The 20,642-nt window shown below is 40.1% G+C and overlaps 1 protein-coding gene across 9 annotated transcripts in view; it reads right to left on the reverse strand.

The window, feature by feature from the left end:
* NTNG1 (netrin G1) overlaps window positions 2,406-20,642 on the reverse strand; it is a 334,884-nt gene continuing 316,647 nt past the window's right edge. For all 9 annotated transcript variants that reach the window (XM_021090114.1, XM_021090111.1, XM_021090115.1 and 6 more), the window contains one exon: window positions 2,406-10,348. In XM_021090114.1, coding sequence (XP_020945773.1) covers window positions 10,098-10,348 — 251 coding nt within the window. In that variant the 3' untranslated portion in view covers window positions 2,406-10,097. The remainder of the gene's footprint in view (window positions 10,349-20,642) is intronic.

The raw sequence follows: 20,642 nt of genomic DNA on the forward strand, positions 1-20,642 counted from the left end.
TGTTTCTCAAAGGGCGATCAATGCCTTGACCAGCAGCATCAACCTCACTGGGGACTTGTTATGAATTAAAGCCTTGGGCTTCCCCTCAGACCCACTGAGTCAGAACTCAGGTTGGCTCTAGCACACTGTTAAACCAAAGCTCTCCAGGTAATTTTGGTGCACACTCAGGTCTGAGAATGATTTGCTTGAGGGCTAAGTATGACAAAGATTGAGGAATACAGATGTTTCTATTTTAAGAAAAAGCCATCCATATATACGTATATGCACATGTATATATATATATACATACATGAAATTATGAAATTAGAAAAGGTAAATTGGGATCCATTGATGACATTATAAAGGACTGGTTTATTTTTAATAAGCTAACACCACGGATTTTAATTAGGAATCCTCTCCTAATGCATTCAAGATGAGATTTAACCTGCACACCTTTAATGTATACACATTTTCTCTTTAGGAATTCAGTTTATTTTAATTTTTATTTCTATTTTAATATAGTAATTTACTTACATTGCCCTATTTGAATATAGTCAGAGCCACACCCACTCAGATTTGTTATTAGACTCTGTGGCTTTATCATCTAGATCAGCACCTGGCACACAACAGGTGCTCAATAAATATTTGTGAATGAATGTATAGAACCCTTTTATAAGCAAGATCCGATGTGTGTGAGTGGGTGCCAGGTATGAATGAGGAAAATCTAGGAGGACAGGTAACAAGGAAATCACAGGATAGGTTACGGAGAGCAAGAACTAAGTGTCGAGTGGGGCCCTTCGGCACGAGTGGAAGTAGTGAGAATGACTGACAAGGCTTCTTGGAGAGCTGCAGCTCCACTCGCTGCAGGACTCTTATGGATGAAGAATGTGGAAAGGCATTCTGGGCTTTAAAATAGAGCTAAATAACTCAAGAGGATGATGTGTGGGGGCATTTCCAGGCTTCATGGATCGGACAGGTATTCTGAGGCCAGTGTGAAGATGGGTTTTGAGTCCAAAGCTGTGGAGCAAGCAGTTTATCGTGAGAGGTTGTTAAATGGCATGGTGAGCTAACAACAGTCTTATCTCGTGAAAACCTTCCATTAGGCAGACAGAATTTAAATTAATAGGAGAGTCAACCCTTGAATCCAACTACCCAGCATACTTTGGGGAATGTTGCAGGTTTGGTTTCAGACCATTGAAATAAAGCCAATATCACAATAAAGTGACACATACATTTTTTTGGTTTCCCAGTGCCTAACAACTTATGCTTACACTACTCTATAGTCTATTAGGTGTGCAGTAGCATTATGTCTAAAAAACAATGTACATACCTTCATATTTTAATTACAAATATTCTATTGCTAAAAAGTGCTAACCATCATCTGAGCCTTCAATGACTTATAATCTTTTTACAACAGGAACATCAAAGATCACTGATCAAAGATTGCCACCACAAACTAATCATAATGAAAAAAGTTGAAAGATTACACGAATTATTAAATTGTGACACAAAGACATGAAGTGAGAAAATGCTGTTAGAAAAATGGCATTGATGGACGCGCTCGACTCAGGGTTGCTACAAACCTCCAATGTGTAAAAAATGCAATATCTGCAAAAAGCAACAGAGTGAAGCACAGTAAAATGAAGAATGCTCACATAGAAATCCTAACACCTTGCACATGATGATGCTAGCATTCTATTAGGTAAGCTGAGGCACATATTGTCTACTAATATTTTGGCTTTGTCTCCTGAGTTGCTTTTGCTAAGTCACACTTTGTCATCTTCCATTCACTGTGTACATACAGAACCTACCAGAAGCAATTAAGTGTACAGAAAGAACATATGAGTCAGCAATATGCTCTTAAGCTGCCCTAATAGAAACCCACCGCATTATTTAGAATAAAGATGGTAAAATACTTAACATAGTTCCTGGCTCAAAGCTTTTGGCGAAGATTAGCTGTGTGGTTCCTATTATTTTTTTATCACCATTAGCATTTCCCTGGTTGTAACTGTAGCAAATATAAGCTTCATGTTCAGGTCACATGTCATATTCAGAATTTTAAAAGCCTTGCATGCATTGCGCTGGAGAACTTCTAGAGGAAGTTTTGGCAAGATCTCTGGCTAAAAATTTCCAGGAAAATCTGGAAAGGTGAACTGGAGCTTGAAAATATCATCATGATTATCACTCTCACAGTTATTAGCACCTGAGACTCTTCCTACACTTTACAATTTTCCAGATAATTTCATGTTCATTATCTTACTTCGATTTTCACACCAACTCTGGAGAGTGAATACAATTAGCCCCATTTCATAGATGGAAAAATTAGGTGGCTTGTGCAGTGCCGTCTAACAAAAATAATGTGAGGTGCGTATGTAATTAAAATATCTCTAGCAGCCACATTAGAAACGCAAAAAGAAATAGAATCAATTCAATAATATATATTTTATTTAACAGAGCGTCTCCAAAATATTATCATTCCAACATGTAATCAATATGAAAATGATTAAAGAGATATTTCACATTTTCTTGTTTCATACTCTGAATCTGGTAAGTACCTTACATTCACAGGACATGTCAATTTGGACTAACCACATTCAATTGCTCAAAAGCCATAGGTGGCTAGTCGCTACCCATTTGGATAGTGCAGGGCTAGAGGATGGGAGAGAATGCGAACCAGAGCCCCGAACAGTAGGAGCGCCTACACCTCAGGAAACCATACAGACATTTAGAAAGACCTTTGCTCCTGATGTGATGCTTGTAACTGAGAACACCTATAAAAACAAAACAAACCAGCCCAAACGAAAATGAGTCGGTGCCATTAAATCCAAGTGTGCTCCAGTGTGACACATATTTTATTTTTTTAAATGTTAGGACAAGCATGGGGAAGATACAGTTTGAGCCCTTTCTAGCAAAATGTCTGCAACAGGGAAGACGGAGTGGTTGCTCTTTCCCAACCTCAAGAACAGAATCAAAAACCCACACTACTGCAGAGTTTTTCTGAGGGTGCTCATCTTTCAGGTGACAGGATCTGATGAATGAGGAGGGATTTAAATCTCTGTGGCAACGTCCTCTAATAGGCGAGTCTCAAATCAACCTAGTGCTATCTGCCTTTGATTAGAAGCAGCCCTTAGTGACTCAAATAATACCGGTATGTGATTGTAAATGAAAACACGTGTGCACATTAAAGCGCGCATTTACGCGGAAATAGGTACATATTCAGATTGAATGAAAAATGAAATATATCCAATTGTCCAAATTTAGTTATCATTTAATTGGAAATGACTGTGAGATATGAGGCTTTTGTTATTAAGGTATTACTGCAGAAATTTAAATTATTCAGAAACAGAGATTCTCCCAAGAATTTTATATGGGACTCTTTACTGGAACCAACATCCTTTAAAGCCTAAAGGACCCAGGTACCCAGAGGAAGTAAGTGCCCATTGAGCCTCCATGCTGCCATGAGAAATACACCAGAGTTGTGGAGCTAATGTGATCACTGGTAACTTACACCACACTCTTGACTAGGTTATTTTCACTTTGATTTCATGCGGCTTCCAGAACAACCACGAACGTATTAAAATATATATCTACAAAAAGGAATACAGATGGCCTTAGCAGCTTAGGAGAGAGAGGGTCAGAGAGATGAAATGGAAAAAAGAGCTGATTGCTGGAGAACATGTGCTTTCAAAGACCGTGTTATTTTCACTCATTGCGCTGTCAACAACTTATTATTTAAGGAAAATTTCCATAGTTAGGGTAAATCTTAATCTTAGGCTTTAGTGCAATCTTTCTTATACCTTCAGGCCTTTTATAAATTAGAGAGAGAGAAGCATAATAGATCCTCTGCCGAGAAAAGCAAAACGAAACAAAACTCACTTATACGCAGTATCTTACACCTAATTTTAAAACACTTCATTGCTAGAATCCTTTGATTGCCTTTCCCAAGTCTGGTTGGAACTCCAGATGTAGAAGTCTCGTTTTTAAGTCACTTCCTGAAATGTGCTGTGCTCGGTCTATCTGGTAGAATGAGAACCATTGATCAGGATGCATTTAGTTTTGACTGCTTTCCCTATTATGAATTGTAATTACACAGGATGTAAACACGACTTTAAGTGGTTGTAAAGCTGCTCCAATACTTGTCACACTATTAATTTAATAAACTAAATATTTAGCCGAGGTCGTCATAATTAGGCATAAACTAACTGAAGGATTCCTGCAAACAGTGCTGTTTGCACCCATTTTTTCTTTCTTTTTTTTTTTTTTCCTAAAGGGAGAGAAAAAGAGATGGAGAGTGATGACAATAATCTCTTGCCTTTAGGTGTTTATCACACCATGAAAGCCAAAACAATTACTCAGGGCTTCACGGGGTAGGCACGACTGGGAAATAGCAAAATGCTATTTCCTTGGAGAACGTTTTTTTTTTTTTTTTTTTTTTTCCGAGTTTCACACGGGTAGAGGGAAAATCATTCCCCCACAGGAGCAGACCCTCCTTCAGAGCAAAATACAAATGAACAAAAATGACATTATGTTCTTGCCTGCCTGGGGCAAAAAGAATCACCTATTCTTAACAGGACTTCAGGTGTGCGATTTTCTGCCATTTTCCTTCTTTTATTAGATTAGAATGACTTCCCCCGGTAAGAGCAAAGCCATAATGCGCACTATCAGGGCAGGGTGGCTGGCGGATACACACATGGTACATTACGTCTTTAACATAACTTGACACATCCTCGCCATGCAGGAATTTCAGTGTCTGTTCAGACAGATGTAGGAGGGGTAGTTATTATTTTTTTTCTCTCTTCTAGTTAGGGTTCCCCCCCCCCCCACGGAATGCACTGTTCGCTAATTAAATAACAGTTAAAAGTGACATCTCTAAAAAAAAAAAAAAAAAAAAAAAAAAGAGACTAGCTTAAGAAAATGATATTATTTTTACTTCCAATTCTCTGCAGTTTGCTCCAGCCAGCCTAGCTAAATCTTTAGTGTGAACACAATTAGGTCTTGCAGAATATCAAGGCCCATTTTATCAGCTATCATTTCAGGTTAATAAAAACATTACATAATTTTAAATGTCACTACTCCATTTTAATTCAATCATCAATTTAAAAGAGCTCTTGGGTGATGGGAAAAGGCAGAGGATGAATTCCAGTATTTGTTAAATGCTCAACTGTATAAATCTAAACAACACTTTCTAAAATCATTTAGGTCTCCTTGGTAGATTTGTTTCAGGACCTGCTCTAAAAATGTTTTATGGGTAGAATTTTTCTGCCATGATAGATCTCAAATAACTGCATTTTTCACTATTAACATGTTTTTCACAAATATTATTTTCCCATTTCTGGTTACATATACGAACATGATTTATGCAAGAGATATGTCTGTTTCTTAGTTGATTCTTTAGATGCAAAATGAAGATGGTAAAATGTCATTCACACCTTACTCAGTGTTGTAAAGAGTGAAAATTCTCCATGTTTCCAAGATTGTTGGTGAAAATTCAAAATATAATAGTTGGCATTCTCAATCTTTCTGACATCACATTATGTTTATGTGCAGTTTCTGCTGGGAATTTATTGGCAACTATTTTAGGTATCTAAAAGGTAAAACTACTTTTGGTGTAAAAAAGTGAAAATATAAAGTGAAAAATTCTTTTACATGGAAATGGTCAGAACTGTCAGAATATTTGTGCCAAATGGACACTGGATATTTATTAGAAAATTGATGAGAATGTAGTCCTGATTTCCTGAGGGAAAAAAAAAGAATTGCTCACAACTAGATATTTGGATCCAAGCTCTAGGAGTGCTCCCTATCTATCCATTCCTCTACATTCCTCTATATCATTAAGGCTGTCTAGTCAGGTTTTCTTAAAAAAAAAAAAAAACAGAGTTTTATCCAGTTATTCAGATTTTTTAAAGATGTAGCTTAGTTGCTGCCGCCATTGTCATCCTTATGGATAAATAATGGGAACAAAAGTGGTGGGAAAGGAATTCTAGTTCAGACGTCTGAAGCTGAAGCTTTAAATTGCACCAGATCATACACGGATAGACTCTAACACATGACAAATAGACAGAACATGTAGTTCAAAGTTCTCACATATTCTGTACAATCCTGTGATCAGAGAAACTGTTAAATAAGTATTTTATTTAGCATTTAACAACAGGTGAAGTGCAACAACCCATCTCCCACAGAGCACAGGGCATGCTATCTCTGAGTACGGGGGTCTTTACATCTAGTAACACTGGATAATTGCCTGTGGAGTGTGAAGATGATATGTTTTCTCACAGCTGCCCCTAGTCCATCCGACCTTCTTGTATACAGTAAGGCTACAGGCTGGAGCAAAAGTGAGGTGGAGCACTGACTATAAGAACTGTTGAACTGTGCCCACATGCCTTCTTCCGATCTGTACCTGGGTGAATTTGTACCAACTTAGTGATTTGACTCAAGGGCACCTTATGCAATGTTCATCTCCAGGCTGACCAACCAGGGAGGGGCCAGCACAAAAGGACCAATGGAAGCTCATATGCCATGTGTCTAAATATTAATTATACATCAAGCAAATATACTGTTAAATAATGCTATGTTCCACTCTGCTGCCTTGACACAAGTTCTTGATAACAACTGGAAACCAGGTATAATTTCAGAGCCTTTAGATTGCTCAGAGTTCTGCACTGGATCCCAGCCCTGAGGGAGCCCTGCTTTATCTCTCATCCACCCATTAGTCCCTTCTTTTCCATTCTTGAGCTCTGGTTTTCACTGCAAGGAGCCTCTTCTCACATGCCTGTGAATTTCCCAGCATATACTTCCAGGCCCAAATCACTAACTTATCTACACACATCACTTTTTGCCACCTCTTGTGTTCAAGGGTGTGCACTCATGATGCTGCCTGCTTTCAGGAGTGTATACCCCTAGAAGAGGTGCACACACCCTAAAAGTGGGTGCAGAACAGCTGGGCAGGGAATTCTAGGTTCCTGGCTACTGAGACAGAGTGGGAAGAGGTTAAGAATGGGCCCCTCTAAGCAAGGGCCCCTCTCTTGTGGGACTAAAGAGCTCCTCCAGGCTTTGCACAGGAATGAATCACTGTGTTCAGAAGCGAATCATTTCCACACCAACACAGGGCAATCTCATTACTTTCCTGTAAATACCAACTCTGTTCCATATAGCTGAACCTTGGGACAAAGATTCTCCGAAGTTTTATGTTCATCAATGGTTTTGATGGAAGGAATCCTATTTGTACTTTGTTGTAAAGTTGATAGATTAACTCATATATGACTGTAGCAACCAACCCTAAGGCTTAGTCCAAGGAGAGACGGACCAAGAATCGGCACCTTAAGTATGTGAACAATTTAGGACCCACTTTTCACCCCAATTTTGTTCTTAGACATCATATTGTAGATGGAGCCAGCTTTGCCAGAACGCTAGAAAGCAGCAGACGAATAAAATCCACTGAGTTGGGGCTTCATCAAAATAATACACCCTTTAGAAGAATTTGAGAATCCAGATTAAAAAGAGCATTTCATTTCCATTTGTTACATACCTAAAATTGAATTTATTAAAAGCAGATCACATCACTTCAGAAAATTCAAAAAACTGTATCTAAATACACTGAATGCAAGATATTCCTCATCAATTTAGATTCTTATAGCTTCATAAAGACAAAATGCAGAAGAATTGATTTAGATCAGGCCTTCATTAAATGTTAGAATTAGCTCTTGGAATACTATTTATTGAAATGTGAAGTTTGATTCCTGAGCATAGGGGCAAAGCCACGAGCGGATAATGGTAAAGTGCGTTGTTGCTGGAAACAACACAGTCTGCCTTTGGTTTGTGCTAATAAACTATAAGACAACTTAAATTCCAATTTTAATATTAGAAATCCACCTCATTATAAGTAATCTCAAACTCTGCATGTTACCGGCATTTTCACATGTAGTCTTTGGTAAGCCTGAAATTAATTTGCTGTTTATGCTTCTAATGCAATCTCCAATTTCTGGTTGGCCACTCTGGCACTAAGCCAGAGCTCTAATTTATTTCCATCTTTTCTTATTTCTTACATCAAAAGAGACTGTGGGTTTGAATAACAAACATTCAATCGACTTAGACGTGGGGTGGCAGGCAGCACAGGCATTACCTGTTTACCTTTTATTGCCTTCTTTGAATTGGCTTTTCTGGGAACAAACCCAATAAGACATGCTGTTCCTTCATCTAGTTTTTACCGAGGATATTTATCAGAAGACATCTCCCCTCCATCCCCCATTTCAGCAAGGAGCGGCGACAGGGTGAAGAATTCAAGCTGGAAGTAGGCTTCCACCTAACACCATCATAGGTTATTGCTCTATCAAGTCATGTAGGACTTCATTGCCCTTCAGACTCTGGCTTGGGCTGATAATTGTTTTTGATTCCAGGAGATGCTGCTGCTAACACATTTGTAACCTGTAGGATAACAGTGTGCTGGGAATGGAATACACACTGTTTCAGCCACTTGGTAACTTTGCAGAGGTCCGCCCCTACCCTCCCCGCCTTGCTGTCTTGCACAGTAATTGGCCTAATAAAAGGCAGAAACAAGAATTTATTACACCTTGGGCGGTACTTAGAACAAACTTTATTCTCAGGAACAGCAGTTATGCCTACTTGCTGCTGTATATTTTGATATTTCCTGTAAATACTTAATCTGAATATATTCAAAGTCAAATTGCTAATCACTCAATTTCCCTGCGACTTTCCTGGTTCCCCAGGTTGCTTCTTATGATACTCCATGTAAACACTGTAATTGGAAAGATACATAGATCAGCATCCCTAGAGTCACATGGTCACATCAATCTGTGAAAATAGCATGACTTAAAAATAAAAGTCTCTTAGTACTCTGCCAACAGGCTTTGGCATAATCTTGGCAATCACTTAGATTTTTTTTTTTTTTTTTTGCTGTTATAATTTTTCCCAAGTGGAAATAGTCTCATATTTTGCAGAAGTTGTCCAAGCTAGTGAACATCAATCCATCTTCCTGGGTACTAAATTCGTCAGCTGAGTGTATTCAGTCCACATAGAAATCAGTAAAGTGAATGTGAATCTGCTTGGTGGCTGCTCCTTTCATCTTAAGAAATTGCAATACAAATTCCTGAAATCGTTTATGCAGGAATTTTTATTCTTTAAATCTTCCAGTGTTAAAGCAACAAGAAAACACTTAGACTGTCCTTTGGTGGAATCTTATTACACTTGTTATATATGTAAACTGATATTCTTTGATGCCAGCAAGTTCGTTGCCCTTACAGAGAAACCTCTGCACAATGAAACAAAACAGAACAAAAGAGGACAAAATAAAATGTCAGTCTTTGCTGATTTGAATTAGATACATTAACAGATTGTCTGGTAACACAAGTTGGCAAGAATACAAAAAATCTACATATTACAGTATTTCAAGAAAAATAACTTCATTTGAATACAAAAGGATAGATACACTTTCTTTTTTCCTATAGCCACTCTTGGACAGTGGACGTGTGCTGGCACTGGGATGACTCAGTGCTGCTGAGATATACCGGGGATGACTGGCTTGAGCTTGGAGGGGGCTGTTACACATGTGCATTACTAACATCAGACAAAGAAATCTTTCAACCAACAAGGGTTACAGAGCAACGTTCACTAAAGCACAGGTCGGAAGGGATTCAGGGGCTGAAGCGGGCCAGTATGGCAGCTTGTAACAGACTTCCTTAGACCCACAGTGCACTGCCGGCAAAGAATGCTTCTATTTGGTTGGTCCACACTCAGGGCCGGGGTGGGCTGGGCAGGGCACACCACGTGAGCGTAGCAAACCTTTTTTAGGTTGCTTGATTTGTTGGATTTTTTGTCCTTCCTGTTTGAGGAGCTGTCACAGCCTTTCCAATCCGCGATAAGCTCTGCAGCTGGCAATGTCATTTGCAGTGGTAATATCAACAGCTGCCAACTCCTCTGGAGTCAGAAATTAACAGTCTTGACTTGGGTGTGCTGTCCACGGCTGATAAATATGGCTTAGTTCAGTTAGGCCTTCTTAGTTTGTACACTGTGTTTGAGTGGGGGTGTCTGAGGGTGGTTTCCTATGTTAGTAGCAAATGCTGGGGTTGTGTTTGCGTGGCCCGCGCGGTGGCTGGATGCGCCGCCTAGATCCCCAGGGGGCTGGTTATCCCCAGCAGAGCGGCCAGCAGCAGCAGCAGCAGCAGCAGCAGCAGCAGAGAGGGGGAGCCGCGCGGGGGCGCCCCCTGGCCCGAGTCAGAGCCGCAGCTGCCTGCCTCCTCGCACCTCAGCTTCTCGCACAGGATGCCCGTATATGCGGCCGGGCACAGGCAGCGCACGTTGTTGTGGCACGTCCCTCCATTCTGGCAGTGCAGTAGCTCGTTGTCGCAGACATTCGCTGCAGAACGAGGGAGGGGGGCGCGGGGAGGAGAAGCAGAATCAATTTAAGTTCATCTGGTACATCACGATTTCAGCTTAAAAAAAAAATCTCTATTGATCCTGTGCTCCCCCCTCCCCTCTGCAAACTAAGCATGTGACTCCAATTTCCAAACAAATGTAGTTTGCTGCCTTTGTTTTGATCATATTAGTCCTTTCATATAGATTTCTGCTGCAATCTTGGGTATTATCACTGTCCATTTCAGGCTAGCAAATACAAAGTAATGCGATACTCCTGGTTTGGCAGTATCTTCTCTTCATGGAACTGGGACCTGCTGTGACCTCCAGGGTTTTTCAAGGATAGTGCCTGATTTAGGAATGCAGAGCTTTGAAGCCAGATGAGTGGAATTAAAATGCAAAGCAGTATTTCTAAAATGACCAAGAATCTCTAAGGGGTGGGCTGATCTCCCTGCAGGTGATTCCAGCGCTGCATGCAGGAAGGTAGGACCCAGCAGGCAAGCATGGGAGGGGGTAGGGAGCGCGGGGATGGGACGCAGGCAACATGCTCCAGTCAAGGGCCAGGCAGCAGCCAGATCCGAAAGCCTTTCCCGGGAGGCTCCGTGTGAGGAAGAGCAGTCACATTTGCCCCTAACGGCCTATTAGGATATTTACGGCCTTGTGAATATGGCAAGTCCAGTCAAAGGGTACCTTGATTTTCAGGAATAATAATCAATGCAATGGTGAAACCCTGATTACCAAAATTTCACTGTGTCATCAACTAACAGAATCAGTTTGAATAAATCGAGAAATTCCAGATACTAAAATTCATTGATTCAGGGTCCCTACCATGTAACTTTGATCTCTAATAATTTCTCATGTCTTCAAAAATCTGGTTATTCTCATTAATTCCAGATCTCCTAGTCTTTTAGATAATCAAGGTTTCACTGATTTAGCAGAATGATAAATAGAACTCAGGGAAATTAAATCGAGATCAAAAAGTAAAAGAGCCAAGAACACTTCTCAGCAACATATGCCGCTTAAGCACTTAATATATAGAGTCACTCTGGAATGGAGAGGGGTGCGCAGAGCAGAAAAAGTCACTTCTTAGAAATTGCAATATTTTTCATTTAAGAAAAATGTCATTGTTAAATTTCTCCAGGAATACCACACAAATTAAACACACACACACACACACACGCATTTAACATTACTATCAAGTGTGAAGTATTTTAAAAAATAACCCTCCTCTCCCAAGTAATAATTCAATATAGAATATCGCCTTGTCCATTAATCATGTTCAATAGTCATGTCACCTTCAAAGGAAGCTTCTTCCAGGCAAACACGCTAATGCGTGTATGCAAATGAGCTGAGAAAAGATGGTGGCAGATGCTCACAGAGGAAATAACAAAGTGCCCGACACAGGGCTCTGCTTTCTCACCACCTACAACAATTTCTTGGCGGCCTCTAACATCGCTGCATAATGGATGGGTATAATTTTCAAAAGTGCCCATACTTGCTATCTGTTAAGGCCTACTAAATCCTTCAGGCTCAAAATATTGATATACAAGGTAGTGTTCCAGGGATTCTAATGTTTATGTAAGCTACCTCTCATTGGGTGGCTTAGAAATCATGAATATTATACCCAAATTATAGTATTCTATGAGTCACAGTGAAAAATGTCAAGATCTGTACTCTGAGGCAAAGTCTACAAGGGTTAAGTGGTAAAACACAGGGTCAAAATGGACAAAAACCCCTCTTTTTTTGGTGGTTGTTAATTTGGAAAAGATACGTAGGTTTTCGGGATTTTGTTTTGCTTACACTTCAGGAAATATCTGTTTAATTGGGGCAACATGGAATAAACAGATCCAAACAACTGTTTTAATTTAAAGTTAAAGATTCTCAGCATTTCTTGTTCCAGGCAGCAGATTGCTGAATGGGATATTTCCTTTCATTTGGGCACTAGACACAGGGAAATATCGTTTCCATCAATATCGATAATTGCTTGCCTTGAATAATTGAGAAGAAATCAATAGTTAATTAAATATCAGTCCCCTTAAGAAAAAAAAAAAAAAAGCTATTATTCTTCTTCTTGGACCTGAATGTAAATCAGTTGTTGAACAGAGGTTTCTTTTTTCAAGAAGTCAGTGATTAAGTTAAAATTCAATACCTTTCCTACATTTAAATAATCTATTAATTGATGTTGATGATCATGAGAAATTAAATATTCAAGGACCAGATATAACCCAGGATTAATAATCTCATCAGTTGGGAAAACATATTTTCTGTAAGAGATAAGCAGAAAAAAATGAAACCTGGAACATATTTCGTTTTTTTTAGAATTCTCTGTAAGACATTACATTTGGTCCTTCGATTGCGCTATTCAACAAATACAGAACTTTACCACCTGTACAGATCTCTCTGTTGGAATCATGTGCTAGAAACACATCTAAACCTAACTACAAATCTTACCTGCTATTCATAAACTTATGCTCCATCTTCATGTCGTTTTGAACCAAATTTGTGGTGCTTAATTAATAAACTAAGTGGTTAACAAATATCATTGAGCTCTTCTTCAGCATATGAAACTTTGTACTAAACACCATGAAAAAAAAAAAGTAGAAAGCATGGCCTCTGCTCTTATAAAGTTCAAATCTGGTTGGGAAAATAAAATATATATAAGAAATGATCTAATATTAATCTCATGAAAATATTTTATCATTTCCATTCAGCTCAAACAAACATCTGCTGTGTGCCAGTCACCCTGCTAAACTGTATGGTTGTACTTCTACCCGCCCTAAAGGAACTCACAGCTTTGCAGAAAACAAACAAATGAACATATACAGAAATAATTTTGATGCAATATATTAAAAAAGACTATAAAGGAGGTGCCTGCAAACTGCTAGAGGAACTCAGCTGCTGGTGTAAATAATTATTTGGGGAAAGATTAGAGAGGATTATAGAAAAGAGATTGTATTTGATCAATGACATGCATCAGGCAGATGCTGGTAGAAAGAACACCATGGGTGGGCAAATCGTATGAGTAAAGGCAAGGGGACGTGAAAGTACACTGTGCTGGTTATTAGGCCATTGTCTCTCAACACTAAATGCTCCTTTTCCTTCTGATGTTGAGGCTGGAACCCTGCAAACTGTCTCCTGGTTTCCACCAATAGGGTGCACTAGAGGGAACAGAGAAGATAGGAGGGAAGCAGAGAGTTCCATTTTCCTGTTTCTTGGCTCGAGCAATGGCCTTACATCTCAATAGCAGCAGTTGGTCCCAGGGCTCTGATTTTCAGAACCATTTCCATCTCACCCCTAGAGGTTCTGCACCAACCTGGCAGCATTCCTTCACTAGAGGTTTGAGTCGCAGCTCCAAGGGGCCCACGCCTAGCCTTTAGGAGGCACTTGCATCAGCAGATACCCCTCCTAAGAGGTATATAGGTTCCACATCTGTGGGGGTCTCTCCTACACACTTTTAGCTTCTAATAACCCCATCCTCTTTCCTATAACTCCTCAGCCCAAAAGTGATAACTGCTCCCTGCTTACGTGGTTACTATCTCTGAGTTACTTCAATGTCCTCTTCTCATGTTGAAATTCTAAAATCCTACTTAACCATCCCTCTTCATAAAGTCTCTCTGTTGAAATATCTAGTGTGGATTCAGTTTTCTGACTGGACCTTGTGTGAGAGATACATGGAACATGCTAGTGAGTGAGGAATGAGGAAGGAATGGTATGACCTGGCTCTGGAATGGTGTGATACATGGAACATGCTAGTGAGTGAGGAATGAGGAAGGAATGGTGTGACCTGGCCCTAACCCTAACCCTAACCCTAACAACACTAAGTAACAACACTGCAGAGTTTAGATACTTGGCAATGAGAAGCTGTCAAAGACCTTTGGGCAGGGTAGTGATTTAAAGACGGGGCGGGGTGAGGCTAAACCAGAGAAAGGATAGGCTGGAGGCAAGGTGACCACAGATGTCAACAAAATGGACTTGGTCTAGGCTAGAGCAATGGGGAGAACGAAGAGATGGGAATGGAAGGAGATGTGGGGACAGGTTATTTGAAATAGGTAAGAGACAGTCTGAGATTTTTGGCATTTGGATGCATCATTATACCATTTATTAAGAAAAGAAGATTGGAGGAAAGGTTTGGTCAGGAAAGAAAACAGACTCTTTTTTGGACCTGCTGACTTAGAGGGAAATGTAGGCTCTTCTGCAGGGTTCTTGTTATTAGTAGGAAAAACTAGTTAAGAGTTCAGGAGGTAGTTCATCCTGGAGATAAAGATTTAGAGCAGGGGTGATGGTGGTCATTGTTACAAAGAGTAAAGAGAAAGGAACAGAAGACCTCATCCTTCTAGAATACAGAGTAAGTGGAAATGAAACCTGCAGAAAGAACACTGCAGAATATCAGCATTTAAGCCCTAGGGATAGAAAGAAAGACCACAAGTGATGATGAGAATAAAAGATGTCGACAAAATGCAATGATCATATGGGGTTATAAGATAGATCACAGAAGCCTTCCTGCTGTGGCTGGCCCTACCTAGGAATAAACAGGAGGACTGGAAGGGAGTGAGAGGAAGGGCACTTGGAGTTGGGTAAAGAAAATATGCAAAAGAAGCATTGCATGTTCTTGATTGAATCTGACAGAAGGGATTTTAGAATAATTAGAAAAAGGATTGGAGGAATTTGAGGAATTAACATTTAATAGAGGTCTTTGGCTGTCAGTCTAGAGTAGTGGTTTTCAACTGTGATGACTTTTGTCTCCCAGGGGACATGTGACAATGTCTAGAGATGCATTTGGTTGTCACACTTTGGGGGAGGGCATACTACTTGCATCTAGTAGGTAGAGATGCTACCAAATATCCTGTAATGAACAGGGAAGCCCCCCCGCCCCCAAAGAATTATCCTTCTTTTCTTTCTCTTTCTTTCTTTTTCTTTCTTTCTTTCTTTCTTTCTTTCTTTCTTTCTTTCTTTCTTTCTTTCTTTCTTTCTTTCTTTCTTTCTTTCTTTCTTTTCTTTTTCTTCCTTCCTTCCTTCCTTCCTTCCTTTCTTTTTCTTTTTTTTTTTTTTTGTCTTTTTAGTGCTGCACCTGAGGCATATGGAGGTTCCCAGGCTAGGGGTCGAATTGGAGCTGTAGCTGCTGGCCTACACCATAGCCACAGCAACTCAAAATCCAAGCCCCATCTGCGACCTACACTACAGCTCACAGCAACACCAGATCCCCAACCCACTGAGCAAGGCCAGGGATCAAATTCGCGTCCCCATGGATACTAGTCAGGCTTGCTAACTGCTGAGCCACAACGGGAACTCCAAGAATTATTTTTCAATTAATGTTGGTGATAAAATGTTGAAGGCTTGGATCAGGGTATCCGTTCACAGCAATGAAGACAGGCAGCTGTCCTTGTGTATACTGGGGAAAAGAGAATGAAGATGTCTTGGTGATTTTTGATCAGAGAGAGTAAGTTTCCAGGTGCAGAACCATAGGAATGAAGGCAGCTATAAGTACTTGGAGCTGAAACATAAGAATAGATTATCTTCCTGGGGGAGTATCCCAGAGGGCTAGGATCTAAGACAGACCCTTTAGTACTGCTCACAATGAAAGAGAACTAACATCATCCTTATCATGTTCTACCTTGCTCTCATAGAAATAGTAAAATCAAAGCTTAAAGAAACTATCTAGATAAGCTCTAGATGAGGAAACTGAAAACAGTTAAGGGTAGCTCCAAATCTAGAAACCAGGCCTCCCAATTTCCAGATGACTGCTCTTCACATAGAAGAGAACAGTCAAGAGAAATGTAGTGATGTGTTGCACAGTGTGCGCTGCATTCTATGCTCCTCAAGACAAAGGAACTCTTTTGTAAATCTTTGGAAGATTTCATTTGCATTGACAACTGCTCTGTTTTTATACCACACTAGGCAGAGGTCTTCGTTAATAGCATTAAACACTGGATCTTCTAGAGTTCCACCACATTCTGGCAGAGCTCCAAATACAAATCAGCTCATATACAAAATACCAACAATATCAAAAGTCTAGGTTGGGAATGGCAGCTATGTTACATATGCTCTCATTTCCTCTTCCTCTAAGTAGAAAACATAGCTACTTAATCATGGCATTCTCTTGCACTAAACTTCAGAACTCCGCTCAACACAAGGTTTTGGGCAACCACCATCAGTTGATAAAACTGGCATGAGGACAAATGCCCATTTAGAAAATCCTGGCATTCTCTCCATTTCATCTTGTGTGTCACTGCAGATTAAAAATCCCACTAGAGATTTCTATCCAACATGAACCTTGTGGTCACCACCTCTTTATTTGGTGCCCTTCTATGTGGATTTGGCTCAAGTGCTGACCTTACTTGTTAAGTATTCACATTTCATTCTTTCTTCATGACTATTGGCCGTCTAAGAGTATGCTATCTCAGCAAACAGTGAGGGTTCATTTTTAGAGCTCTTATACAACCCTTGACCCCATATTGGACACAAATTGTTATCTGCTAGACGCAATTCTTTTGATCATGATTAAACGTAACCCTCAGATATAGGCAAAGCTTATACGACTTTGGTACTAGCTTGACTATATTCTAAAGGGTTATTTTACTACTGATAGAAATAAATTCATTATGCTGTGTCCAATATCACATACAACAACCTATAACCCTGTGAGGTTTCAATATCAAGAATGCTTTCAAATGTAGTGACTAAGGTAACTCTGTGGCCCTTGAGATAAGGTTATGGTATCAATGTTAGACCCAGACAGTTATGGGGCCAAAAGATGATGTGTGGAATCCGGTGGAAAGGCTGAAGTCAGCAAGGTGACCTAACAGCTCTGATGACACAGCTTCAGTAAGCAAGCCACCTTAGTAGATAAATAACTCCCATAGTCCCTATGCATTTATAAAAACACTCAGAATTTTCATAGCAAAAGAACAGGGACAAGCGGCATTTCCTCCTCCGTCTTTCACTTCTTTTTATCTTACTTCTAACTTGGATAATGAGAGTCACAGGGATGTGGATAAGTCATTCGATCCTTTAACTTTTTTGTAGGTTTCTTGATTGTCAAATACTTTTCCTAAACAGAAAACTTGTCAAAATGCGAATTAGAAGACTTGATTCCTTTTCCCTCTGTTAGTCCTTTCTGAAGGGTATGGAAAAGCAGACCTAGAGAGGAAACCCAAAGGCACAAAGAGGGTACCAGCTAGGACTTAGTGTTGCTACTTGTTCTATTCTTTTCTTTTGCAACCCAAAGGGTCACGTATTCCCATTATGGTCATGATGATCCATTACACTACCAAAGGGAAGTTTGCTTTTCTCTGTTTGGGTCTTGTTCAAAGCTATACATTTAGGTTCGCCCTGTCAGTGAGCTGCTATGCTTGAGCAATGCTGGGTCTGTATTTATAGACTTGAAAGTTTTCTTTTTGGCTTTGTCTCCTGCACTTCAAGGAATCAATGCAATGCGTTACCATGACAGCCTTTCTTGATGGTTGTGTTAATAAAGTGACCTCTACCTTCACCACCAGAAACAAGCCCAGGATTGCTGAGGGAAAGATATTCCAAATTGTTCCCGTCCTTTTCAAAGAAACGTCAAAGAGTGAATAACCTCTGCCAAACAGGCTAATAACAAAGGCATGTGTGCAACATTCAGTTCTGATTTAGGCATTTGAGAGTTTGTGGAGGGAGATGAAGAGCTGTGATTATGACCCATTTATTCAGAATTGGTGGCTGTTTCACTAAGTTGTGAGATGTAAAACTGAACCCACAGGTGAGCTCCTAGGGTATGGAAGAAACTTTATAGACTGCTGTCTAATGGCCTGTTGGGGAATTCTAGGTACACGAACTGCATTTTTCCTATCTTCTCTTGCTCATGTCTGGCCATGGTTGGGGATGTGGGTTAGTGGTTAAAACAACAACAACCACACAACAACAACACTGATTAAGAGTCATAAAACCCAAGTTCTAGTGCTGCCTAGCCATCGGTTTGCTGTAAGGCCTTGGACATATCACAAAACCCTTAATGATTCATCCATCATCCAACCAGGCAAGGCTAGATGATGGACACATAGTGGGAGCCAGATGGACAATGCTGCTGCTTCTGTGGAGCTTACATTCTCGTGATAATGTTAGGGAAGGAGTTTATCAAACTTATTTCTGAAGTTTCTCTTGAACTTCAGGATTTGCATGAATACTTCTTACGGAAATCCTATCATCTTAAAAGGCAAAGAGTGAGGAATTCCTCCTCTTTTTCATTAAATACGTGATAACGGTTGGACTTCTCCCATGTTATGAGTCCTGATAATGACTGAGGTGGCTGTTTGGCTTGATCAGTTTCGGCCATTGGTCTTCTCTAGTGCCCCATGGAACACGGATGTTTTTTTCCTCACTAGAGGCATGAGGCAGTACCACGAGAATTAGGGTGGAGAACTTGTGATTCAGGTCTGGTCTTAGTGGTTAATGGGCTGGGTGAACTTGGAGAAATCATTTAACCTCTTGTGCTCCTCTTTCCTCACTTCTAAAGCAAGGGTAATAACACCTGTCCTATTCACTGACCTCACAGTTGTGTGAGCCTCAAGATGAATTACGTGGCAGTGCTTTAAAAAACATAAAACACAACCTAAGTATACTTTGTTAATGTTCAGTACCTTCCCAAGCTCTCCTAATGCTAGAGGCCCAGGGTGGACGAGTGAGGTGCTTCTTTCCATCTCTGACAGAATAATGAATTCATCACCACCTATCCAATTCAAGGTACTTGAGGTGAAAAAGGAAGCCAATGTCCTCTCTCAAAGACAGCATCTGTATACATCCTCTGTGGGTATGAATCTTGAGACAGCATGGGGTCAAGCAAGCAGTTATTGAATATTTGAAATCAACTGCCGTGTACTTGCAAGGTCAGCTCGGACTGGAAGTGCCCGTTTCCTCAAGATGACTTGCATACTCTCATTCAATGTGCTTTCTCCTGTGCCAATCAGAGTACATAAGGTGTGTTTTCAGAGTAGCATAGGGGACACTGTCCCTTGGCCAAATTTTAGCCTTTTCAACAGTGAGGCAGGAGATAGAGTGTCTAGACGCAAACCTGGGGGCCATCAAGTGGAAAAAGCCTTGCATTCCTGCTCTCATCCACACTCTCCTCTATGTCTGTATCCATCTGGGGACAGTGTTGTTGGTGGCAGGATCCTTGTGTGACAGCATCCAGCCTACTTTGTATCAGTGTAATGAGGCCAAAGAACAGAGCTAAAGGGGCTGTATGGAACAATGTGCTGCCATCAGCTGGCAGTCAGATGTGACTGGGTAATCAAGTAGGGCAGGTTCTGACAACAGAGAGCGGTCCATCTATTCTTAGTCATCTAATATCAAAGCACCGATTATGGGAGTGACACTTGCTCTTGTCCAAGCAAAGAAATACTTCAAAACATCCTAAGAAAGCCACATTCATCTGAAGGAGCCTATGCCTGCAGTATGTGGTGACCCAGCTAGCATGAATGAGATAACAGGTGACTCCAATACAGGCGCTAGAAGCACTGCCCAAACACCTCCAAAGTTCTTAGCTGTTGCAACCTGAAAAAAAAAAAAAAAAACCTTTGCTAATGTTGAGAAATAATTAATTCACTGAGAATCCCATAAGCCAAAGGCTGGGCACCTTTCCCAAAGCGATCATTAATGATGTATTGAAATCCTATTTAGGTCAACACCTTCAGACACAGACACAGGCAAGGTGCTCATAAAAACAGTGCTGAGAAATCACAGACTTTCTCATCTGGTATCAGAAAATGCACTTGTCTAGTTTAATAAAAAGGTGCGACCTCTACTCTTTTGCCCAAGGTGAAAGACAGTGCTCAGTGGGAGGCACAGTCACACACGATGACAACATACATCAGGGTATAAATCATCATTTCAAAGTACATGACATCTGTCAGAAGAAAAAGCAGTACAAATATTTATGTAGTGATCCCCATAAGTACAGACAGACACCTCTCTATATACCTTACAGAATTTAAACCTTAGAGAAAGTACCAGGACAGATCATACCAAAATGTGACCAGTGTTCATCGCTAGCTGGTAGGAGTGTAGGCGATTTTTGTGACTTTAGCTTTCGTCTTTATACTTTTTGCTCTTTCCACATTGTCTGGAATAAATATACAGTCCTTTGAAAATATTAAAAATGTTAACAAAAAGAATCATTATTAAGGTAAAGTAAAACTATCTTTTAATGAGATGATGGGGTACTTTCAATAAATGAATCATGTGACCACATTATGCCATATTTCAGTATTTGTTATTAATACATACATATTTATAGTAAAACTACCAATTATCTTAAATATCAA

Source organism: Sus scrofa, chromosome 4, assembly GCF_000003025.6.
Source record: "Sus scrofa isolate TJ Tabasco breed Duroc chromosome 4, Sscrofa11.1, whole genome shotgun sequence".
Lineage (NCBI taxonomy): Eukaryota > Metazoa > Chordata > Mammalia > Artiodactyla > Suidae > Sus > Sus scrofa.